This window comes from Athene noctua, chromosome 3, assembly GCF_965140245.1.
Source record: "Athene noctua chromosome 3, bAthNoc1.hap1.1, whole genome shotgun sequence".
In the NCBI taxonomy this organism is placed as follows: domain Eukaryota; kingdom Metazoa; phylum Chordata; class Aves; order Strigiformes; family Strigidae; genus Athene; species Athene noctua.
The window spans coordinates 25,874,138-25,900,161 of record NC_134039.1 but is presented as its reverse complement, the minus strand read 5'-3'; the positions used below and the strand labels follow the sequence as shown (position 1 = coordinate 25,900,161).

At 36.7% G+C, this 26,024-nt stretch overlaps 1 protein-coding gene across 3 annotated transcripts; it reads left to right on the top strand.

The window, feature by feature from the left end:
- The first annotated feature begins 6 nt into the window (after nt 1-6).
- Nucleotides 7-26,024, top strand: INTS13 (integrator complex subunit 13). Of its 3 annotated transcripts, XM_074902359.1 has the most exons (18): nt 9-553; nt 1,845-2,076; nt 3,405-3,479; nt 4,244-4,446; nt 4,712-4,792; nt 5,956-6,046; nt 7,696-7,824; nt 7,960-7,983; nt 9,456-9,540; nt 11,413-11,502; nt 12,455-12,544; nt 13,970-14,148; nt 14,955-15,125; nt 15,519-15,673; nt 16,659-16,889; nt 17,996-18,135; nt 18,724-18,865; nt 19,630-26,024. In XM_074902359.1, the coding sequence occupies exons 2-18, from the start codon at nt 1,852-1,854 to the stop codon at nt 19,667-19,669; spliced, it is 2,151 nt and encodes a 716-aa protein (XP_074758460.1). In that variant the 5' UTR covers nt 9-553; nt 1,845-1,851; the 3' UTR covers nt 19,670-26,024. The 3 variants fall into 3 exon arrangements, with proteins under 3 accessions (XP_074758462.1, XP_074758460.1, XP_074758461.1); XM_074902361.1 differs by lacking the exon at nt 7,960-7,983 and having other exon boundaries at nt 7-553; nt 18,730-18,865; XM_074902360.1 differs by lacking the exon at nt 7,960-7,983 and having other exon boundaries at nt 10-553.

Genomic DNA, 26,024 nt, shown 5'->3' with positions numbered 1-26,024 from the left:
CGCGAGATTGCCGGCCGCGCGGGCCCCCCTCCTCGTCTTTCTCGCCGTGGCGGGGAGAGGGGCGAGCGTCTGGGCGGTGTCTCGTTGCAGGGCGGCCCGCGCCCAGGTGGAAGGGCCGAGCGGAGGGGCCGGGACGGGCATGGGGGGCGAGTGAGGCTGGGGCCCGGGTGGCCGCCGGGGCCGGGGAGGTGTGAGGGGAGAGGCGCTCCCCCCGCCAGCGCTGGGGGGGAGCCGTCGTGCCGGCGGCGTAAGTGGCCGCGTGGGGGTCTCGCGGCCTCAGGGGTGGGCGGAGCGGGGGGGGCTTCGGCCGCTTCTCCCACCCCCGCGGGCGCCGGGCGCGGAGGCAGGAACCGGGCCCCGCGCTCGCCCCGCAGCCGGCGGCGGAAGAAGCGGGCGCAGGGGTATGGAGGTCACCCGGCCGGAGGCGCCCGCGCCTGACCCAGCTTAGGGCGCCCCGCGGGCATCATCCCCACTCGGAGCGAACTCGCGGCCGGGCCCAGGCGCGTCGCGGAGCGGGCCCTGCACTTCTGCCTCAGAGGAGGGGCCGGCCCAGGTAGGAAACACTTCCCTTCCCCTGCCCGCGGGCGTGCACTGAGCTCCCCTCTTCCGAACCTCGCCGGCGGTCGTGCAGCCTGCCCCTTAAGCTCTCTGCCAAGGTAAAGATAGGATGCAGGCCCTTGGGCCGGGCCCACCGCGCTGGGCTGTTCCAGGCTGCGGCCGGCCGTGGCTTCTGGCTAGGGGGGTGCAGCGTGCCCCGGCAGCCTCTGCCGAGGACGGGTGCGAAACCAGCCCCGCAGACTGACTTGTGTAAATCCTCGTTGTTTTGACGTGTTAGTTTTTTTAAATGAACTCATACATATGTTTTTGGTTTTGTGTATTCAGTAATTCGGTAATGGCGTGGACAAAATAGGGGGTTTTGTATCAGAAACGTTATGGAAACATTTAGAAGTTGAATAAAGTTGAGGAGTATTTGGTTTAAGATTAGTAAAGTAGCTCTACTCTAAAAATAATTTTCATATGGAGTTTAAGTCTTCAGATTGAGATGTCCATCCTAACACAACGATCTGATGTGATAGCTGCTTCAAAAGTATTTCGGTCATGTTATAGGAGAGGGAAACCCAGTCTGTCGGTGTGAAACGGGAAGATGCGCTACACTTCATTGCAGAGTTCTCAGGTCTCATCGTTGTGAGGAATACAAGGGGTGCTCCTATGACTCCTGCTGGATAAGAAACATTTACATTATCGTTTCAGACTTCATATGCTTGTCAGTGAGAGATAAAAGTAGAGATGCAAGTATTAATTTAAAAATAGAAAGAAAAATAGAAAAGTGAAGGCTAAAAATCTACTTAAAAGTCTAATGTTTATGCTACTTTAAGATCTGTGTAACCTAATAATAAATTATTTTCTTCCATGTTGCTTATTTTAGGAAAGGAGCTATAAATAGAAAGCAGTTTCTGTACTTTCTTCTTAAAAGTTTCTTTTAATTAGAAAAGTATGTATTGTTGTTGCCTTTTCAACAGCATACTTCCATATTTTCTATACTTTTTTCCTTCTGATTAGAAATCTAGTATACTAAACATATGGACTAGTAAGAGTTCTAGAGGATGTTTGTCTTCATGTAAACAGATTCTTAAAATGGGAATTTTCTAGGCTTTTTTAAAAGCTTAACAGTTTTGTAGGAGCTAATTATGCAATATGTAGTCTGAATAAGAGATAATCTCTTTAAAACTTGCGTATCCTAGTAAGATAATTTTATGCTTTATAAGTTGCACAGTAACCTTATGATGTGATTTTTTTTGTGTGTTTTATAATTTCTTTCTGATTTTAATGTCTGTTTCTTTTAGGAAAAAAATGAAAATATTTTCTGAGTCTCATAAAACTGTTTTTGTTGTGGATCACTGCCCATATATGGCAGAATCCTGCAGACAACATGTTGAATTTGATATGTTAGTAAAGAATCGGACCCAAGGAATTATACCTCTTGCACCCATTTCAAAATCACTATGGACCTGTTCAGTGGAATCATCCATGGAGTACTGTAGAATAATGTATGATATTTTCCCTTTCAAGAAACTGGTAAGTTGTTCTAGCCTTACTACATATGGTACTTGATAGTATAGGGGATATTTTCCCATTTTAATGAAGTCTTAATATCATTAGCTGTTGGTTACATTAAAAGCTCAAATATAATTTATTATATACAAATGTCTTTGAGCTGTTGATACACTTTTGAATTGGTTTGAATAGTATATGAATCCCATTACATATTTTTGGGGGGGACCATTCATTGTCTTAATGTCACTTTGTGCAAAACATGAGAGGTGCTTTAAGATAACTTACAGATTTGTTATTGTGTGCTCCTGAGCTGTATGTTTTACAAAAGCTTGAGTGAGGTATTGTTTCAAATTGAATTTTGTTTCTAAACACATTTGGTAGCACTTCTTAAGGTTTTTATAGTCACCTTTTGAAGGAATCCTGGGCTTTAGGAAGAAGTTGGACTGCCCTGAAGCAACCATTTTGAAAAAGAAGGGGGGGCTTCCTGGCACACAGGTCTTTGTTTAGAAAAGGAAATACCTGGTGGGTTCTGTAACATTGTATCATAAGATAACTAATATCTGTTTTATTGTATCTTTTCTCATTATTGAGTAAACCATTGTGCAATGCCCTAAAGGTTAGTTCCTCTTAAAAAAAGACAGTTAATCAACCTTGTGACAGTGACATTGGTACAAACTATTGATGGTGGGGTACTAGCTGTGTCCAGAAGCTGGGCAGTAACAAATACCTCCGGTAATTCAGTGATTTGATACATCAGCTGCACCGCCTTGATGGATTCCATGTCCTTGTTCTCAGATAATGGATGTTTAAACTAGTTCAGAGCATTTGATATACAGTGAAGTCCCCTTATGGGATTATATCAAGTGTACACTTAATGGACTTAAATCAGTTGGCTGAACTGGAGCTTGATGTGGTATGAGAAACTGAAATTGAGGTGGAAGGTGTGCTTCCTCTTGACTTTTTTGTCATCTTTAGGACATACTTTGTGATGTTTATTAAATCTTGTTAGATATTTACCCCTGTGATCTACTGTGACAGTCTTTGGAGAATGATTCGCAATATTGCAGTATTAGAATTTATTTTGTAGCTATTCTACTGAAAATATTATGTAATGATTAAAGTACTTCATAATACCCTGCAGTGTTAATTTGATCTAGAATATAGCAGGAGTGGCTGCTTTTTGTGGTTTTATTCTCTTAATCTTTAGTTTGGCTTGTCATTCTATGTATCTCCAGAGCATCATAAGACAGAGTTGTAATTCATGTTTGTTTGGATTTGGGGAAGTAGCTATAATAGCTGTTACCTTTATGATTGGCTGTTATTTACATGTGTTTTTTTGATCCTTTTAGGTGAATTTCATTGTGAGTGATTCTGGGGCTCATGTCTTGAATTCTTGGACTCAAGAAGATCAGAACTTGCAGGAGGTATGCTTTTTGTAACTGTTCTTCTGTAAGTCTAATTTAATTGTGGAGTAAATTGCAGATTCTTATGATGTTCAGTAAGAAATAATTATGGTTGATTAAAATGTTGGTGGATCTGGTCTGAAATTATGACATAACAGAATTTTTAGTAGCCTGTGAGGCTGGACTATTCTACAGACAGTTTTACATAATTTAAAAAGAATCCAAGAGCTTTGAATGTAGAGTTAGGTAGTAAAATAAGTGTTACAAAGAAATTACCTATGTATTTCTTCTGTTATCTTGATGATACTTCTTGAATTTTAGAATTGGTGGGTTTTTTTACATTTGCATGATAGGCAAATAAAACATGTTAAAAATGTAAATATTCTCTTTGCTCTCACTTTGTTTCATTCTGAATGGGCTTGTCCTCTGATAAACTTACATTGGGGAGGAACTGAATTTCCAAATTCTCAGAAAATAAAAGCAAATGGCAACTGATAATGTTAGAATTTCTTTCAGGGATTGGATAAAACTTATTATAGCCAGGTATTTTTCTGTAATAAATTATTATTCTCAATGTTTAGTTAATAAATAAATTGCAAAGGATAGTTTAGGCACAAATGTTTTCCAGAAGGCTGGTAACATATAATGGTCTTTAATTGCTTTGTTTGGTTTTCTCTCAACAATATTAATTTACATGTAAAATAAGTTACAATGATAACTTTTCTCTTAACTGATCATTTTAACAAATGGCTGGAAAGTGACTTTCAATAATTTTTTTTAACTAGTTGATGGCAGCATTAGCAGCTGTTGGGCCGCCTAATCCTCGGGCAGATCCAGAGTGCTGCAGCATACTTCATGGTCTGGTTGCAGCAGTTGAAGCACTCTGCAAAATAACTGAATACCAGCATGAGGCTCGAACCATGCTCATGGAGAATGCAGAACGTGTTGGAAACAGAGGAAGAATAATCTGTATTACTAATGCAAAAAGGTGTGTATGATAATGTGCTTCTACCATTTAGCAAAAAGTGATTTCATACATTCTTAGCACTCTTTCGTTGATTGTCATGAATTAGTGCCCTAAGTAGCTAGCTTTTTTGCGTTCTTTGATCATTTCTTGCCTTATTTATGGAGGTCTGTTAAAGTAACAAACCAAAAATTTCCCACTTGAAGTAGGGGAGAGCATTTAGTGTCATGTTTCTTTGAACAGGAGGATTGATTATTCTGCATTTAAAAAATAAAAAATTTCTTTTTAGTGACAGTCATGTTCGAATGCTTGAGGACTGTGTTCAGGAAACCATTCATGAGCATAACAAGCTTGCAGCTAATTCAGATCAGTGAGTATACTTTTTACAAATGTAGTTTCTCTTATTCTGCATGTGCCTGTTGTATCCTCTGTGAAATATGTGTATCTTTGCCACTTATAACTTACTCTAATAAACTGTTTGAATGCCTGTGTGAAATAAAGTGCTAAATCATGATATTGTTGACAGAGCTGGTATACAATCACAAGCTTTTCAATATCATCCTTTATCCTCGTAGGACAGTATTTCTTTACGTTACCTTCTGCATCTTGCTCCAAAATGAGACCTGTAACTGACTTGCATTACTGATTACAAATATACAGTGTATAATGTCTGATGCATTTTTTTCTTGATAGCACTGCATTAATTTTACATTTTCTTCAACTTAAAATAGCTAACTTCTTTGAAACTAACTTTTCATTTCTAAATTATTGTGTTGCCTGACACTTCCACTCCCCTTGAGGTAAAGGAATTTCTTGAAATACAGGTTACATCTTCTCTGAGAAATAATTTTTTCATGTGTTTTGTCTAAAACTGTTCGGCCTAGGGATTATGTATTGCCTTGTAAAGTATACAGTAGGTTAAGATCCTGTTCTTGGTTACTCCTTAGGCACTTAAACAGCAGAAGCAGGAGTCTCCTGTATTTACTTGCTGCAATTGTAGTCTCGTGTGTAAAGAATACTGCCTCAGAATCAGGTGCTCAGTTCACTGTAAAGACAGAAAAGTGGTCTTGTTCCTGTAGGTAGAGATGTGGAACAGTAACTTAATTTCTCCACATTTCCAGCTGCATTGGGAGATAGGCATGCTATTTGGATAGCTGTTTTCATGTTCACTGGAATCACCTGTGCACACACTTGAAGACAGAAATCCTCTGTAGTGTCAACTTTCAGTTGAGTGAAACTGAACAGATTACATGAGTTAAGGATCTGTTCCATTGATATGTCCAAAAAGAAACACAGTGCTACAGCATCTGAAGACCTAGAAGTGTTACGCTTTTTATTCTGATAAAAACTTATTTTGTATACAATCATAAAGATGCGCTACAACGTAATCTACAGACTGCTTTTAGAAAGAGCATGTTGTAGTACATATTTGTGATTGTATTCTGGGAATGAGATGAATCTTGGGAGAGTTCTCTAATTCTTAGGAGATAGTCTACCACACTGTACGCTAAATAGAATGTTTTTATTTTTAAGTCTAATGCAGATTCAGAAATGTGAATTGGTCTTAATCCACACTTACCCAGTTGGTGAAGACAGCCTTGTTTCAGATCGTCCTAAAAAAGAGGTAAGGAGCTTAAAATGAGAAAATTTACCCAAGGATTAGGAACCGTGTCAGGCTCAAAATAGACTGTAAATTAAGGATTCAGCAATAACGTTTTGAGGCTCTGCTCTCCAGTAAGGTGTAGGAAAAAGTGCAGGTGATAATTCTTTGAAAAGTTGCCATCAAAAGTGTATGCCTTGTTTTCTTGGTTTGTAGTCTTAGTGAATATATGGTAACCCCTTTTTCCATTTCACTACTTAAATTTCTTTCATAATTAATTCATGATTCATTTTTTTGGGAAGTAAGCCCATTAGTGCCATAAAATGGTAGTCTTAGGGGAGTTTTTTTTGAGAATGTATATTTAGGAACCTAGTGGAAAACCATCAACTACTTGGAATGTTGAATAGATTAGTTGAGTAACTTTCCTGCTATTCATGCATAACCCACTAGGTAGCACAGGCCCTGCTTTCCCAGTTATCTGTTATTGAATTATGTGGATATTATTCAGCACTGCATGTTCCATGTTATCCAGACAAGCATGTTAGCATTTTTAGCCTTTTGGTCAAACGATTTTCTCATTAAACAAAATGAGCTTTTGTGTATAAATTCTATTGTTCCAGTGTTAGCAAACAGAATGCCTTTTTAATGAAAAATGCTTCAAAGTGAAAGAAAGGGTAACATATTGTAGAAATGTAGAATATACTTGAAGTTCATCAAATACTTGAAATACCCTACAGGTACTTTTAAAGATTATTTTACAAGGAGGTGAAAGGATGCATATAAGAAACTATTCTATGTATTAACATCTCAGGTGTTCAGTAACAAAAGCACCTGTGCTCTGTGGACTTGTATGCTTAGTGGTGGTTGTTTGAAACCAAGTACATACAAAATATTTTGTAATTAATCTGCTCTTCAGTCTGCACTGCTCATTATTTCAACATACTATCTGTATAAAAGACAAAAGAAAAAGTCTTAAATATGAAAGGCATCTAGTCCTACATAGTACTTCATAAATAAAAAGGACTGTAATAGCTGTCTTCCTGAGATTCTTTTCTACAAACTCTTTTATAGTTACGTTAAAATGAAATGTGAACAGAAGAGAATAAATTGACTATTACTTTCCTCTGTACGACAGTCATCTTTGTTACTGTTTTTTTGGTTGGTTTTTTTTTTAAAGCCTAAAATCAATGTCCTTGTTGGCCAGGAAAGAATCAAATGCATCTTATGACTTGTTTGTTTCTTTTCTGTATGTATGATTCACTTACACAGGTAGGTTTCTAAAAATTACTTTGTTCCTGTTAGCAGGTAAAATAGTAAAAAACTAGGCCCAGAGCTGCTATTAAGATAATTTCTTCCCCATGTTGTGATACTGATTCTTCCAATTAACAATTAATGACTTGAGTTTTTAGCATACTTCTAATTTTTTGACGCTTTGTACCAACTGCAACTGTAACAACTGGCATAACCTGCAAAATTGTGAATGAGAAATAATTTTTGCTTCTTCCTTCCCAGTTTCCCATGGTGTGGGCTTTTTTGGGTGGTAGTCTTATCCTCTAGTCAAATTTAGCCCTATAAACATCCTTATTTTAGAGTTTCAAATTAATCATACTATTACACAATACTAGCTCCTAATCCATTAATACTATTATATTCTCTATGTCAATTTATTTTAGCTTTCACCTGTTCTAACCAGTGAAGTGCACAGTGTCCGTGCTGGGCGGCATCTGGCTACAAAACTGAATGTTTTAGTACAACAGCACTTTGATCTGGCTTCAACCACAATAACGAACATTCCCATGAAGGTAATACTGTGTCTATAGCTTTGCGCTAACTAGCTACATCATTTCTAAATTTGTTTGAAAATTTTTAATGTTTATTTTAATTGAATTTTTACATTGTTTTTCTCTCCATGTCATATTTTCTGTTTTTTTTATTAGCCCACATTCAATGTCTGTGAACAGGTTAGTAAAAATAAAGGGGGAAAAAAGTAAAGAGGGACCACAGAAGAAAATGTTGTATTGCTGAATCTCAGTTTTTGATGTAGCAATACAAGTCTTATTTCAATGCTGTTTGTATTTTCGATACATACAGGCTTATTTACCTCATTACTCTGTGATTCTTTCGTTATTTTCTAGTTGTGTTTAGATATTCTTGACCCTTGTGCATTATATTGGCATAGTGAGTCTCTTTTTTCCCTGTTTCATTATCATGCCTATCCAACATAAAGGTGTTTGTAACTAATAGCTGATTTTTTTAACTAAAGGTTTTCTAGTAGGTCTTATAGTTTGAAGATCCATAAATCAGAAACGGGGACAGAGGATGATATCTAGTTAAGAGATATTAAATTAAACATCTTCTGTTCAATGTTGTTTATGTCCCTATTTTAAATTTTTGTTTTTATTGCTACTAGGAGGGAAATCAGTGCAACTAAGTAATTCAAGTATTAAGTTTACAGGAATTTTCTGATCAGGCAGGAAGAGACAATTGAAACAGAAGTGTCAGTATTCAAACAAGCAAAAAAGGGCAGGGGCTGATAAACCTTCCTGTATTAAAAAATTAATCAAGTTTCAATACTGTTAATTGTTACTTGCATCATTGAAAACTAGGAATATTGTATGGATTTTATAAGTTAAAATATGAAATTAAGAATTACTTTCACAGCTTTAATGAAACTTTGACATGGGTCATGTTGTAAATGTACTTAAGTTTGCAAATACCTTGTCTGTAACTTTGATCTGTGTGTTGCTGGTATGCTTCTCCCTTCTGCCTTTGTCCTTATTGTAATAGACTCTGGGTTCTCTGTGCTTTTTCTTTTTTTTCAAACTTGGAATAACTTATCAAGGCTAATGTTTTGTTTTTGCTAGTCCTCTGCAGCTGTTTAAAGATGTAGTATCCTCTTTACAGACCTTCATATGTTTTGAATTATAAACTTGCAACTGCAAGGACAGTTTTTATATATCTTAAGTGCAAGGAAATGATGTCAAAGTGTGGATTTTTTGGTTTGAATTCTTGAGATTTTTAGTTACAAAAAGCAATTGCCAATCTTCCACAGTGACCATTGTTGCTGCTCAGTAAGTTGTAACTGCGGGTGGTATTCAGTATGTCATAGGCTTCCTTAACTTCACTAATTAAAACAAAACTAGTTAAGCCTATTTTTTACCTATATTTTACACTATGAACCCTGTATATGAGTTTTATATAAAGAGGAAACCACAGGGTCTCATAAAAGGCAAAGAGTAAAAGCAGATGGCTGCATCTTTAAACAGGTCAGAGCACAAACAGTTTCCTCAACACTGCAATCCTGTTGTTGTCTGATGCACTTTGGAGACTTTGTTTTCTTCTGGAGTGAAAGGCAAATGTAGAATCATTCATTTATGAAAACAGGGACTCCTGACTCAATTATATTTATTCTTTTTACCTTTCTCTTTTAAAGGAAGAACAACATGCTAACACATCAGCCAACTATGATGTGGAGCTTCTTCATCACAAAGAGGCACATGTTGACTTTTTAAAGAGTGGTAAGTAGAAATAGTCCTCTAAAAGTGGCTTTTGATCAACCTGGAAGTATTCACAGAGAAAGATTGCAAGCTTCAAATTGATGTAAACTATAGGCACGATTAGCATATTTTAAGTTATGCCTTAGAACCCAAGAACTTGATTTGTAATGTTGGCATTGGAGTTTTACTCATTACTGGCATATTTTAATGCAGTAATAAGGATATAACAATGAAAAAACAGGTCAAATTCATCAGTCAAGGTTTCACATATGTTCAGGAGATTTGAGGGGCATGTCAACTTACTGAGATATAAAAAGTAGATGAGAGACCAGATGTGCAGGGATTTTATGAAACCTCTTGTGGGTATTTGTGGAAAACTATTCCTTCTGCAATTTAACTTTTAATGTCTGTTAATAATAGTTGACATCACTTACATCCCATGGCCTGTTCATGGCAGTAATTGCTTTGGAAAAGACTGTAGTTGTTTGGCTTTTGAGCTTTCTTCTTGTATTTGAAATACCTAGTATTCTTTTTGTAAATTTGAAATTATTATCTAGTATTTCTCTGAACTTGTGTTAGCATGTTGAAAGTATGAAACTTTGTTGTAGGGGCTCAGAAATAGTTTCATAATACTTGCTGGCTCAAGGAGTAAGTCTGCTAGTAAAAGCCGAAAGCTAACTCCAACTGCAATTCTGCTTCATGTTTTTTCCAGTGGAACTTTGAGATTAAAAAGTCTGTTCTTAGATTGTGTAAATTTTGGTTTCTTATTTGTTTTTTAAATAAAGCTTTCAGCTGTAATAGCTCATGCTAGGAAAGTTAGAATTCAGTTACATTGATCTTTTTTTCTGTGAAATGTTGCTGGAGAGTTTTTAGATTAAATAAGTTTGGCCTTTAGATATTGAGAGACTTTCTAGAATCATTTTAGTTATTTTAATTTAACTGAAAAAAAACTTTTTGCAAGTTACCTGCATGATTAGTAAGCAAATCAAACTAATCTTTTGTGAGTGAATGTCTTTTGATATGAAATAAAACCTCTTACATTAAAGATTAGACTAAAGTCTAATATATTGCATACGGTGTTGCATGCTGACATGTGTCTTATTCCTTCCAGTTGTGGAATCGAGCATATTGTTTGACTATGCTACTGTAATTCTGAAACTTCATGCAACACTCAGTTAATTCTTTCCTGAGATAATGTGAGTCAAAGATCATGGAGAACTGCAAAACTCACTAGCAGAAACTTAGTTTAATGTAGTGAGGAGTATTGATGCCTGGTTTAAGGCTCTCAGGTGGTTTTTGCCAAAGCAGTTACCAGTGAGACGTATGAAAGTATTTTAATGATAAACCATCTACTGCCAGTAAAACGTTGAGAGATGTTCAGATTAAACATGACATAGCAAACATACTGGATGGTGAGAACAAATCCCAGAAAGCTCAACTTGTCAAATGTGCCTTTAGATCAGTTTCAGTTTTGATTTTGGAATGTAATATGTACAAGAAATTATCAGCTCTGACATTTGTTAAGGGTTCTAATTTGTGTGGAAAATTTAAATAAGATATTTTCTTAAAATTCTAGACACTTTAGAAGAAAAAAAAAGCCTGTTATAGATAAAACGTGTAATTTTCTAAATGTTAAATCATACCTATGGAACACTGGAGCTGCAGTATTTTGTTTGCTGAATTGGTTTTTAAAATACATGCGATGTCTGCTGATTTTAAAAGGTTATTTTTTCAACTGCCACTGCTAATAACTTTTTTGCTTGTTAGATCTAACTTTTACAAATTAGATTACATCTTGTATATGCTCATGTTGTAAATATTTTGTATATTAAATGTTGATGAGTTTTTCTGTAAAATATGGTTGATCACACTTTTTATGACTTCATATTGCAGGTGATAATCATATAGGTGGCAATAGCAGAGAAGCCACATTCAAAGAAACTGTAACATTAAAATGGTGTACTCCTCGAACAAATAGTGTAGGTAGGTAACATGGTATCTTTACAAAACTGATCATCTAACTTTGTGTTGAACACTGTTCTCTCTGTACACTAATAAGAATCTGAACAAGGACATAATTCTCTTCTTGTTAATGCTTGCTTTACCTTTTGCTTTATAAACCTTGCTGCTAACTTCACCCTGGTTTACTCATGGTCATATGATGCTCTACTGATCTTGGCTAATCAGTGGTTTGTGTAAGAGGTGAGAATAGTAGTAATGTTTTTCTTGGTGGCTTTTTTCAGTCTCTTAAGTATCATGAAGTTGTTCCTTAACTGCAACGTTCATTAATAATTTGCTCCTCCCACAGGGCCAATAATACCTTGTCAGTTCCACAGCTGTGCTTTTTTAACATGGCAGCTTTGACACGTTGAATTTCTTTCAGTTTTAATTCTTGTTTTGGGGTGGGAATCAAAGAACTCTCTTTAGTGTAATCTTTAGAGTGCTAAGTAGCATTTGTATGGAAGTTAAATGTATGAAATGATACTATCGGTAGACTAGTGCCTCTAAAATCTGAGTAAGGGTGAGATTTCTACCCAAATCTGAGTAAGGGAGAGAAAAACAGGGAAGATTTGGGGTAGCATAGGAACCACCTAATCCTTCAGTGCATGCACACTGTAGACTGTCAGCAAGATATGTTGACTCTTTGACAGAAATGTAGTTAAGAGGAGGCTGACTCTATAGTGAGATAATTCAGGAGATAAAGAACTAGAGGTCCTGCTGGAAATAGGGCTTGAGAATGTGTTAAATTCTTGCAGTTGAGGGTACTGGAATGATTGCGAGGAGATGATGAAAGGAGCAGACATTTAAATCAAGAGACAGCTAGGCTTAGTTTTGCTGACTGTGAAATAGTGTCCTCCTCTTCCTTGTATTTTGTGGCATGTTTTTTTCTGTATGTGGAACTACACTCTCAACTTTCTACTCATTTATTTTTCAGAATTACACTATTGCACTGGAGCGTACAGAATTTCACCAGTAGATGTAAATAGCAGACCTTCTTCATGCCTTACTAACTTTCTCCTTAATGGTAAATTTTTGTCTGTGGCCTCATTATTTAATGTTTTAATTGTTAATATGGTGAATAGAGCACTTACCACATTTTGGTTTGTATAGCAGTAAATGTCTATATACTGTAAAAATGTTCAGTTTATTTGAACATGTCATGTAACTAACAGAAGGAAGTTGTTAAAAGTAAATGGAATGTGTTCTGAAACTTAACGATGGGAGGAAAAATGTAAAGAAGGAGAAAATATTGAATTCTGGTAGTTCTTATCTGAATCCAGATATAGAATACTTTTCACTTTATACTATTCAGTAGGAAACACTGCTTTCAGTAGGTGATAGTGCACTCTATCACAATGCTTACTCTGACTATTGCAGAATATTAGCAGTTTATGTCTATGACTTTTAGCAGATGCTGGGCAGCCTCAAAACTTTTTAACTGGGTTATGACCATCTAAGTGTGTTGGTCAGCTGAAGCAGACATACCTATGTGTACTGGGATCAGTCAAAAAGCAGGTTAGATTTAGTTATCTTTTGCTTATTTGAAAGATCTTGCCCATTGCCATGCATAATCTTGCTATAAGAGGTAGCTATTTAAATATATGTTAAAAGGTAAGCCAAAGTTTTCTTCCAAACAAGTAATATGTAGTCAATGTTAATTAAATGTGGGGTTTTTTTACAGTTTGCAAACAAAATAGCATTACAAACATCCTTCTAATGGGATGTTTTCTCCAGTCAAATCATTTGAATGTCTAAATATGCAGTGGTGTTAATAAACACTGTAATTTTTATGTATTTTCTCTAAATATTCTGTACTGAAAAAGTACTTTGAGTAATAAAAATGGTTAGAACCAAAATTAATAGTGTATTTCTTCTAATCTTCTATTTTTGTTTCCTCGTAAGAAGCAACCTATTTGGAGAATACACCCTTTTGTGATTAGTGTATTTTAATGGAAATAAGACAAAGGCAGTTTTAGTTCTCTGTCTGAAAAAATTATATCCATTTTAAGCATTAATGAATGGTATCAGTTGATACCTTTATATTCAAGTAGGTTTGCTTTTAATGAGAGAGTTTCTGCAGTAGGGCCGGGTAAGTTTAGTGTACAACATAATCTGTAATAATTAAAAATAGCAAACTACCCTCACACAATGTACCATTTTGATGTCTTAAATATTTATTTTTTTCTAACTAATACTCTACAGAGAAATGATTGGTTGGTCCCGGAGAGAGGCTTTTTGATCTTTCTGTGAAAATTTAAGAGCATACACTGTTCTGTGTAAAGACAAATAATCAAAGGAGATATCTGTTTCTTATTCAGCTAGGTGAAAACACAATTTTAATGGATTCAGAGCCTTTCTGGCTAGGTGCAAACCTGTATTGAGTACATGTAGTTTTTAATTTAAAATTGCAGCACGCAGTAACTAATGAAACTATTCTTATTTCCAAAAGGTCGTTCTGTTTTGTTGGAACAGCCACGCAAGTCTGGCTCTAAAGTAATTAGTCACATGCTCAGCAGCCATGGAGGAGAAATTTTTCTGCATGTATTAAGCAGCTCGCGATCAATTCTAGAAGATCCCCCATCAATTAGCGAAGGGTGCGGTGGAAGAGTCACTGACTATCGGATTACAGTAAGATTCTTTTATTTTTTCTTTTTTTTTCTTAAGTTGTTGCTTGTCTCAGATGACAAGAGATGTAGTGCAATAGATGTGTAAAGGTAATAGTATGGTTTTTGGAGAGGTGAGTGGATTGCAGGGTCAAACTGTTTATCTTTGTACTACTGATGCGTATTTAGTACGAAGTAGTACCTCTGCTTATTGTTCTGCCTGCTTCATAGAATCCTTTCTGTGTCAAGGAAGTGCTTGCCTCCTTATGCACTATGGGTATTTAAAGTTTGTTCTGATTCTAGAATAGCATTCTTCCTGGCAAGCTTTTTCTGTGGGCTGGATACATGTAGGACTATATCCTGCTTATTGTCAGAAGGGTAGATTGCATGTAAATGGCTTGTACAGTAAATAAAAAAGATTAAGTTGTCAGCTCTGAACCCTGGATATGGAGCAGACAAATCGGCTGGCATTTGTTTTCATTTTTTTCCCTTTATCTCTTTCAACACATCCTTTGTGTCTGTTGTAAGCAATCAAAGTGGCTTCCAGAAAAACATAGTAAGACTCTTACCATAGATGAAATACCTTGCAGATCCAAAAGGCCTCTTCATCAAGAACCTTTCATCAGTTGTAATATAAAAATATGGGTTAAGTTTTCTGTTTGTCCTGAATAATATACATCTGAAACTAGAAACAAGGCTCTAGTTGTTAGGGTTAAATTTAGCAATGGGGATGGTACATGGTTAGTGATAAGCAAGATTATTCTGTTTCACCCACTCAGTGAAAGTTACTTTGTTAGAGAAATGCCTAACTGTGTCTTGTTTGGTTATTAGGATTTTGGTGAATTTATGAGGGAAAACCGATTAACTCCTTTTCTAGAGCCCAGATATAAGATCGATGGCAGTCTTGAAATTCCATTGGAACGTGCAAAAGATCAGTTAGAGAAACATACTCGTTATTGGCCTATGATTATTTCTCAGACTACCATCTTCAACATGCAAGCTGTAAGTACCCTGGGGTTTGTAACCTTTTATTCTGTTCTAGATTGTTTCACCTTGCCACTGGATGAAATATTAACTCTTTATAATAAATCATTTGCCACAAAATCAGTTTATTTTCAGCTTTATTTTCACTTAAATAGTCTGTATTTAATGTCAGTAGATTATTGGAATGCCATGTAAATTGGGCGGAATATTTGATCTGGACAGCAACAGTCCTGCTAGGTAAAGAAAGCATGCGTCTGCTTATACCTGCTCAGAATTATAACTACATTGAGACTAAGATAGGGTGCTGTTGTTGTGTGTTGTTTCATGGTTCCATTGCCTTTGACTTCTTTTCTTCCTGTTTCTCTCCAGCGACATACACAGATGTTCTCGTTGTTGACTTTTGTCTTACAGGTAGTGCCACTAGCCAGTGTGATTGTAAAAGAAGCAATGACTGATGAGGATGTCCTGAATTGTCAAAAAACAATATACAATTTGGTAGACATGGAGAGGAAAAATGATCCACTGCCAATTTCAACAGTTGGTACCAGAGGAAAGGGTCCAAAAAGGTTACATCCATATCTCTTTGTTGTTGCTGGGCTTTTTCTATTCATATTCTATTGACATTGTTTTCATACAGATTTTTAAAGTTTGGCAGAAAGTAATATGTGGTAAATAAAATGCTGTATGTACACAAAACAAATGCTATGAATACTTTGCCTGCATCATTTAGGGGCTGCCACAGTACTGATACTGCAGTACGTTAGGAAAAAACGCCCATCATTTTTATTACCCAAGAACTGAGAATATGTTAAAAATACGAAAGCCAAGATAGTCATCAAGAAAGGTAAGAGATTGTTGCAACCTAGGACAAGGTGGAGTGATTTCAGATTAATAAAAAGGGAAACTTAAGCTTATTATAAATGAACAGTTATTTAAAATCGGGTTATACTAGGATAGTCAAATCCTTTTGAGTTATTTAAAATATGGGCTACTCCTTTAAAACAAGCATAGCATATCCTGATATCTCAGTTGTTGTGATGCGTGCATTGTATTTCCAAGAATTGGCTGAAAATAAATTCAGCTACAGATTTGCCTATGTGACTGAAAGGTATTTATGGTCACATGGTACACTTCTTTCTAAATTTTTTTAATTCAAAGAACTAGTAAATAATTTCCATGTAAGTACATAAGCGGCCCTCTACATATCCTAACAGTTATCAAACAACTGAGAGGATTCAGAAGTGCCTATTGGCAGTAAGATCTTGTGGAAGTTAAGAATTTGATTTCAGTGAACATGGTCTATTTCAATTGAAACTTAACACAGGTTGCCCATTGGGAAATGTTACATGCAGTGTGGTTTCATGTTTCAAGGATGGTGTAATCCCAGGTGGGTAGACTTCCAGTAGTAGAGGACAGTCAATCTGCTGAGAGTTATTTTTGGGTTTGGGGTTTTTTTTGTTTCTTAACGTCTGGTTTTTAACTTTAATTTAATCAACAGTTTAATGATCTAGGTAATCCTATATGTAATACCTTTTTTCTGGCCTTGCTTAGAGATGAACAGTACCGGATTATGTGGAATGAATTGGAGACCCTTGTACGAGCACACATAAACAACTCTGATAAACACCAGCGAGTCTTGGAATGTTTAATGGCTTGCAGAAGCAAACCCCCAGAAGAGGAGGAGCGCAAGAAACGAGGTAGAAAGAGAGAAGACAAAGAAGACAAATCAGAGAAGTTGGGCAAAGACTATGAATCGGATAAGCCATGGCAAGAATCAGAAAGGTAGATTTTTCTAAAGGAAAGTAAGCCTGTAGCATCATTTTTGTCCTGCCCTACTTCAAAGGGGAGAGGAATTGTGGTGAAACAGTTGCAGGTTAGTTTGATGCATTCCTGCTTGTAACCTTGACTTACTAGCATGGAGTGTGGATACCAAGGTTTGTTGGATCAGTCACCATTACCAAGCTTGGGAAATGGGCAATTTATTAGTGTCTCCTTATCAGACTTCTTAAATTAACATGTTTTACAAGCAGTATGATTCTTGTCCAAGTTGTTGACTACTTAGCAGGGCTTTGCAGCTTGAGGGGTCACTGCTGTTGAATTTTATCCTAACCATGCCACCTATTAGACATTAAACTGCTCTATAGAAATAAAAAGCATGACTGAAAACTCAGGATAAGCTCTTGAGCTGTAGATAGTTTAATGTTTAGGTAGATAAACAATCCAGATTGGGCTCTTCAGCTGAACGACAGGACTGTCTGTAATTCATGTTGTTGTAACTTGTTTAAGTGGTAAGCCTTTGTCAGTCTCTTCAAACTACTAATTTAAAGAGATCAAAAAGCCCTCATAGTAGTAAGCTTAATTTGCATGTTTTGTGCATGCTACAGTCATTTAGGATAGGAGGACCTTTCCACCTACACTACTGTCACGATGCTGGTGAACTTTAATGCCTTCCTGTGTATGATCAAATCCACTCCTATGATTGTTTTTACTTTCATATGTGCAACAAAAACGGGGCCCAAGATAAAAGGGATTTGGTATAGAATAGGTCTGAATTTAGGTAGAAAAGATAATAGGGAATTTTGTGGTATTTGTTATATTCATTGTTACTTAGTCTCTCCTTCAAAATTCAGAATGATTGACTCTTTCGGCTATGCTATAAATACTGCTAACTAACTTAAATTAAATTATATTTTAGGATCCTTCCCTTTACTTAAGGCTTTATCCAGTGGATTATTTAGCTAGTCTTCCCTGTTGTTTTTTACCCATTCCAAGGGGTCAAAAGTAATCTTATGACACAGGTTGTGTATAAATTTGAGTACAGAATGGTATCAAGAATATGTGCTACTCTAGCATATTTTGCTTCACTGTTTTCCTTCTCTCTCAAAAAGGTTAAAAGGTCTTTTGGATCATGAAAAAGAAGAACTAGCAGAAGCTGAGGTTATCAAAGATTCCCCTGATTCTCCTGAGCCACCCAACAAAAAGCCTCTCATTACAATGGATGAAATGCCCACAGCTGAAAAGGCAAAAGGTAAACCAGAAGCATTGCAACAGATTATTTCTTTTAAAAATAGAAGTTGTCATATCAGTCTGTATTTTCTTAAACACTTAATGATGAGAAATTCCTGATAAATATTACCTCAACATATGTATGTAGAAAGAGAGATACCAGGATACTCTGTGAGTCTCTGATAGGCACTTGGGTTGACAGGGGGTTGAACAAATTTCTTCTGTTGCTATTTGAGCTACTGTATGTTAGAAGCGCTGTTTAAGGACAGGCATCAGAAATCATTGTCTCCTGCTGACTAATAAATATAAACATGCCTAGGCAGTATAGCTGTCAGAATGGGCAGTTCTCACTGACTTTTCTTCCTTGGTGTGAGCTGTTATGTCACAGTGGCTGAGCTGATGTTCAGAGGAAGCAACTATGCAATTGTTACCACTTTGCATATTTTGTATTTAGCCTCTATTATAAGGTTGTTTAATACTAGTGGGTTTAATATGTTGTAGGTTGTTTAATAGTGGTTTTAATATGTTGTACTAGCATAGTCTATAAATTCTTCTAAGCCTTTATAATGATATGTTTAAGAATTTACACTTAAACTCTTTTTACTTGCAGTTTTAGGGCCAATATCCTTGTTGTCTTTATGGAGCAACAGGATTAATACTGCCAACTCTAGGAAACACCAGGAATTTACTGGTCGTTTGAACTCTGTCAACAATAAAGCTGAGCTATACCAACATCTGAAAGAAGAAAATGGGTTTGTATCAGTAAATGCAGTATGGAGGAATACTACAATTACAGCATTAAAAGACTCCTTACTCTTTTGAGGATTAAAATGTATAAATACATTCCTTTGTCTCTCAGCATTGATGGAGAACTGGACTGGTGTTTGCTTTTCAGTTGTTTGCATCTGTGCTGAGCAAGGCTGAATGCTGATAAATGGTCTTCCCTGTGCTTTAGTGATTGCCCTTGCAGCAAAACTCTTAAACTTCAGGGATTTAAATAGTAGCTAAATTGAGATTTCTTGTGCCAGTCTGTTGCTTTTAACTTCCACAGGAATGTCGATAAGAGTGGTTGAATATTATGCTCTTCTGTAATGAAGTTGATAGTAGGCCATGTTCTACCAAAAAGATCTGAAACAGCCAACCAACCTCCTCTCAAGTAAATGAGATGATGGTAGTCAATGATCAGTGTAAGAAGGGTGAAAATTAAGACCTTGAAACAAACTGCTAAAGCTCACATTTTAGAAATAGATTCTCTATGGTCAAATGAGTATGGGCTTTTGTCTCTTGGTGAGGTTGATAATGGATAGCTTTTTGCAGTTATTACTAGAAAGTTTCTTTGCAGAAACCTTTTGCTGCTTAAATAAGTAATAAAAAGAGATAAGATTATGTTGGAACCAGGGAGACACAGGATGGTTAGTGGAGTAAATATTTATTCAAAAAATATTTGTCTTTTTTCCATAATATGTTGATTTTATTTCCAGTAATAAGTCTTACCAATTGTTTTCTTGCATTTCAGAATGGAAACAACAGAAAATGGAAAAACAGGCCGGCAGTGATGATTAATTCGTTTCTTTGGACAAAACTTGGCCAGATTGCAAAAATATTTAATGCTAGAATTGATTTTGGTACCATTCTAGTATGATTGTATAGCTCTGTTTTGGTTTTTACGTTTTTCTATTATTTTTGCTAAGAAATCTGTGTATCACATTAAATGAATAGTGTGCAAATAGGAGCTGTTCTGTAGAATTTTACAGTCATGTTTTTAGGGCGAAGAAAACGTGTGCTGCCATGGACTAAATCAAGTAATCAAACATTAAAGTCCTTTCCCATAAGTATTGTTTAATATTTCAAAATAATTTATGACTGTTTAAAAAAAATTCAAGCAATTGATAATTAACTGATACTACTGTTAGTTTTGGTTCATGAATACTTTTCATTTATATGAAACTGCCTCAGGAGTCCAGAATTATGGAAAAACCATGCACTGATACCTAGTAACTGAGCTGAGAAAAATGCCAGTCTTGGTTTTCAACTAAGGGATGGGAGAGTGGTTATACATATAAAAAAATGTTGGTTTAAGGACTTGTAAAAATGGACTAGAAATGATCTCTAGAAAACAAATCCTTCCAGGTTGTGCTGGAGTTAAGTCTTTGTAAGCAAAAGTAAAATAAAATTTTTGCTAATCATTAAAATGTTTTCTGATTATGCCATCTAAGATACCTGTGGATTTAGGTCTTTTTGAAAGTCATGGGGAGACTTTCTCTGAATGCTAATGGCTGTGAAATGACAAAGTAGATCATCTGTCTTCAGTTTCTTAGAGTAGAGCCTCTTTTTCTCTTAATGGAGAGTAGAATTCTCAAATTCCTCACTCAATATCTGTGATCTAATCCTTTGTAAGATTTGGGGTTGGCTTCCAAATGGGTCAGCTTGAGTGGGCTAAGGAAAGACCAATAGCTGAGATCTCCAAGTATATGAGTCTTCCTCTGATCTGCATCCATTGCCTTATTTTAGCTTGTATAAGCAACTGAAGGTCTCACAAATTTGGTATGTTTATAGTTTAAGTTGATTTGACACATCTGTCAGCTTTTCTAAAACTAAAATAATATATTCATATTTCTTCACCTTAAACTTTAAATACCATGGTTCATGATGACTAGATCTGAACACAAAGACCATTCACAAAGACCTTTGCTTACGTTAATAGCTGAGATCTTCAGCTGTATTAAAGTACTGTGTATAATCTCAAGGTGATTATTTAGCCATTGGGATGCAGATGTGTTTTGTATCAAATGATTTTAGAATGAGTTTTGGTTCTAAAGTGATTAGAAATTAAAGACTACTTGCATGATGATAATTTTTTATCATTCTAAAACTTCTATAGCTTTACAGAAGCAATGTGTAATTTTTGGAGATACTAAAGTCTTAAGACTTATTTTCACTACTTAATTGAAAATAGGATGTCCTGCATCATCACTTCTCAATATCTTGTCTGAAATGTTCTGATGGAGAAAACTACTGTAGAATTATCATTTCTCCTAAGTTGCTGGTTTTTAGTGAGATTGTACTGCATATCAGTCTGGATATTTGTTTACTAAATGACTTAAGTTTGGAACTTAGGTAGTGTGTAAAGGTCATCTTTCTGCAATTTATTGCTAGTCTAGAGAAGTATAACTGAAAAGCTTATCTTGTATCTTGGGTAATTGTGTGTATTGTATCTTCTGATGTGGATTAGTATTCAGCTGCTGTCCTTAAATATGCACAGGTATTAAATACTTTATTAGGGGAAAAGAAAAATTCTGCACCTGCTATTAAAATATATATTTGTTTAGCTTGTTTACTAACTATGTTTTCCACTTTGGGAACATCTGCCAGGTAAAGTGACTAAATGAACGTGGCCTGATTCTCCAGGGTGGCTGACTGTGGAGCCTGTATTCTAAGTACTGAAGAGTCTTACTGAAACATGAGTTACTACATGGGCTGATGTTTTCTGCAGTAATCCTTTTAGATTTATATTTAACTAGTCTTGTCTAGACTATTGCCTACAGCAAATTACTACTGCTTTATTGACTTTTACATCAACCTTTAGAGCTGGTTTATAGCTAGATGGCTTCTGGAAAGCATTGAAGTAGTCATCCAGAGGAATTTGTATTTATCCAGACAGTTATTCAACACTGTAAACCCAGACAAGTGCTACTAGTTCATGCAAGATGATGTAAATCCTGTCACTACTGTCATATGCACAGAGCAGTTGTTGTCCTGAAGAAAGAACATAACATGTCAGCAATGTTTTCATATGCACAGCTAACCTAGGGTATGTTCATCTGCTCCCACAAATATGTTGTAACTAGAGGTGCATTGTACGTGTACAAGATATACACTTAATCTGCTCAGATACTTCGGCCCTGTAGCTCTTGGTACACTTGTGGCTAGTGAGCTGTTCAGATTTTTTCCATGCGATGACTACTGATTGAGCTGTATTGTTGTTGGAATTGCTGGGTGTTGTGAATCTTAAGTTTGGAGAGAAGGCAAGCCAGCAGAGGGTGCAGGGACCTGTGTTGGGATGTCATGCTGGTATCCAGCTGTTTGCAATGTTAATCTGAACTACAACATGAAAGGGAACCACTGGAAAACTGTTCTCATCTCCCAGTTGTGGAGCATTCCCAGATGTATCCCTGGGCTGGATTACCTTTGGACTGCTCAGAAGAGGGAATCCTGTTCCCAGACTGAATACAGTTCTACCTGGTTTCATTACATTAAGAGTACTCATTTGGGCCCACATTCTCTAGCCTGAAAAAGCTTTTTTTCTTTGGCTAACTTGCTTCCTCTAGTGTCTGCTCACTATGCTAGAGTAGTGTTTGTGGTGGTTGGGCTGCCCTGAATACAGGATGGCTTCTGTACCTTTTCAGTTAGACTTCATCAGAACAATGGGTGGCCACCATGTCAGCATGTCACCATGACAGGAGAGTTACCCTGTGAGTTTTTGTTCCTAGACAGCTTAGTGAAATTTTATCTCCACTGTTATCATGTCAGCAGTCTGAGGCTCTTTGATCCAGCTTCTCCATAAAATCCTGTGGCAATTCTGGAAAAGGCATTCTGTGTATCTCCTTTTGATGTGGTGGCACTGATAGTACCTCGGTCCAATTTCAAACTGTGCTTTCAGGTTCAAGGAAGATTTTCTCAGGTCTAAAATAGTTTACAGGTTAAAATTGGAAGTTATGGATTAAGTAGTTTAATCCATAATTATGGATTAAATTTTGTGTATGTTAATCTGTTAAACTGGAAAGATTTCAAAATGTTTGAAAAGTTTTTAGAAATACCTTTACACATTTTCTTCCCTATGGTCCTTGAAACAGTCATGGGTGGAAGCAGACAAGAGCTAGTTTTACTGTAAGGAAGCAAGGCTGTAACTTAAAAATATATTTTTAAAAGTACATTATACATCTCACAGGAAGAGTTTTGTGTTAAGTATCTACCATTGCCTTTTTAAATGCTACATATAATGTATTTAAGAGAAGCACTAGACAAAGTTTTGAAAGGTTAAGGACAGAGACAGTGATGTCACCCATGAGAGGGGGACAGTTATTGGATGCATTTTTTTAAAATACTGATCTAAAATTCCAAGATGACATAGAGACTCAAGGCCTTTGAATTTCAATGGAAACATTGTTTTGTGATTGTCCTTCTGACAGTTCTGCCTCTTCTATGTGAAATGTGTATTTATGAATAGGAGTCATAACAGAGTGGCCAATGACCCCTCATTCCCACCAGCATCAGATTGGTATATGTTTCTTTGTTCTGACTTGTACAGGCATATCACTGCCAACCTCATATGTAGATTCCTTTACCTTCTTTATCTGGCATTTTGTTCTAGGACTTAATTTCAGGGTTCTGATTTGGCTGTTGCCTCTTCCTCAGGCATAGGTTGAGTATGTTCTATTTTAAATTGAAAAATGATAATACCATTAACTGCTTATGACTTCTGAATAAGGATAGTACATTCTAGTACAAGTTACCTTCTTGTAGATTTGCTCTTAATATTGTTTAAAAGATCCTAAGTGTGGATATTGCCCTGGTCATTCTGGGTAGTCATACCCTCTTGATAATGGGGAGGGAGTTGGCATTTTGGTGGCTGGAAAGATGGTGTGATGTGAGGCAGTCTTACTGACTAGAATACTGTTCTTGGTAAGTGGCACCGAAGGTGGTATCCATAACTGAGGTGAAGGTGAAGCCCTACACTCATGTATACGTGCTCTGCGAGGTTCAAGACATCTATTTCCACAGCAGCATGGCTTAACTGAGAGTTTCTCTGAAGTGTCACAGGTTGTGATCCAGGAATCTTCCTCTGATACTTGCAAAACCAGTAAACCAACGTCATCAGAACAACCCCAGCAGTGACAGAGTGCTTAGTAAGGCAGATGGGGTCTTCCTAATTGTGGAGTCATTCTTGTCTTGAAGTGTAGGCATATTACTGTTGAAAGATATATCAAATGGCCTTGTAGTTGGAAAGCAGACTTTACTGTATGAAATGTTGAAAACCACATCAATTTTGTATTCTGGCAACACTGGACAAAGCATGGACTAACATACCATAGCATTTCTCTAGTACTTACTGTATTTCATCTTTTGTGCACCAGCTGGAAGATCGTTGGCACTTGTACACAGCAAACTGTTATACCATATGTTACTGTGGACCCGGGTTTGAGAGTGGTTGCCACAATGTCTTTGGAACTGCTGGACTTCAAATAGAGGGAGAGCTTCTCTAAAAACAAACTAATCCTTTTCTTCTCCCTCAGGAAAGAGCAATAGCTGGTTTTTGTTCTGACAGCATGATACATTTTTGGGCTTCAGAAGCTTAATGGTGAAAGGATTCCCATGCAGTCAGTCCTCTTGAATCTATGGCAGATGGCACAAACTCCTGAGGTGAATACTGGAAATCAGTATCAAGGGGATAGCAGTGTGTGGTTTGCTGGGAGGTGTTAAATTGCATCCAGCTTTCTGATCCCAGTGGAGAGCCATCAGCTGGAATGATTTGTAGGGGTAACTGAGTTGCCATCTTCCTCATTGTAACATGTGTTGGCAGATAAAGGAAAAAAGAATAGTTGCTGTTAGGAATGGAATGAACAACTTTAGAATTTCTGAGGTTGAAGGGTCCCAAGTCTCTCTGGGTGACTTTTTCACCTGGGGGGTAACACAGCAATGGAACAAATTTTTCTGATGTCTGAACCTCCTGAGATGCAGTTTTGTGGCTATTGCCCCTTCTTATATCATCTAATACTTTTCAGAAGAGTATTACATTGTCCTTTAGAATCCTTTTTGAGAAACAGTGCTCCTTGTGGATTTTATTTGGGGTCAACAGAACTCCCCACTGCTTTTCTTAGATTATTTCCCTTTGTGATAGGTATTGCAAATCATTCTTTCCTGTGAAGTAACTTGCAGAACCACTATAGCATCATTTTGGAAGACAAATTGAAGATTTTCTTTTTAAATACTTTCTCTGACTCCATTAAGATGGAAATGTGTTGGTAATCTAGAGTTTCTTTAGCATCCTTAAATGAGGATCACATACTAGTTCTTGGGAGACTTGCCCTGAAAATACTAAAATCTTATAAAGCACTCTGTTTAATTTTTCCAAATCCAGTGCACAAACCACTGATTCAGTATATAATCAGAAGATAATCTCAAAAGCAATCAAAAAGGTTTAAATTTAGATTTTAGCCTTAAACAGATTAATTAAAAGTTAAAGTATAGCAAACAAAAGATAAATCATCTTTTAAAAATCAGCTTTACATAATGTGATAACTAATGGCTAATGCCTTGTAAATCAGAAGCAAGCCACTTCAGCTGTTGTGCTTTCTGAGCCTGCATTCAGCTGGGTGGTTGACGTTTGTTTTTTCAATGGACAATGTGCCCATCACCTCACACAGCCTCTGACCTAGGAATGACAATGGCAGATGCTGAGAACTGGTAAGGGAATTTCTGGACTTGCCTTGCTTCTACTGAAACTTAAGCTTATAACAGTGAAGTGTTGTCCTTGATCACATATTAACAACTTCATTTGTTTAAGCATATTTATATACATGTTTATTTAAAGAGCTGTAAATATGCACAACACTGTTCTCTAACATAGTCATGCTTTGTATAGTGCTGTCCTGGTTCAGCTAGGATAGGGTTAAGTTTCCCCAGCAGAGAGGGGGAAGGGATTTCCAGGTGGGTTATTCATACCATGCTGACATCAGGTCTGGCACTCCTGCGAGGGAACTTTTTCCTTTGTGGCTTTGGTCGTGGGGAGCACGGGGATGTCTGTATCCATTGCAGTATTTTTCTGTATATCTTTTTTTCTTGTTTACTGTTATTACTGTTTATTGTTGTTGTTGCTACTACTGTTGTTCAGATTGCTTATTACACTGTTGT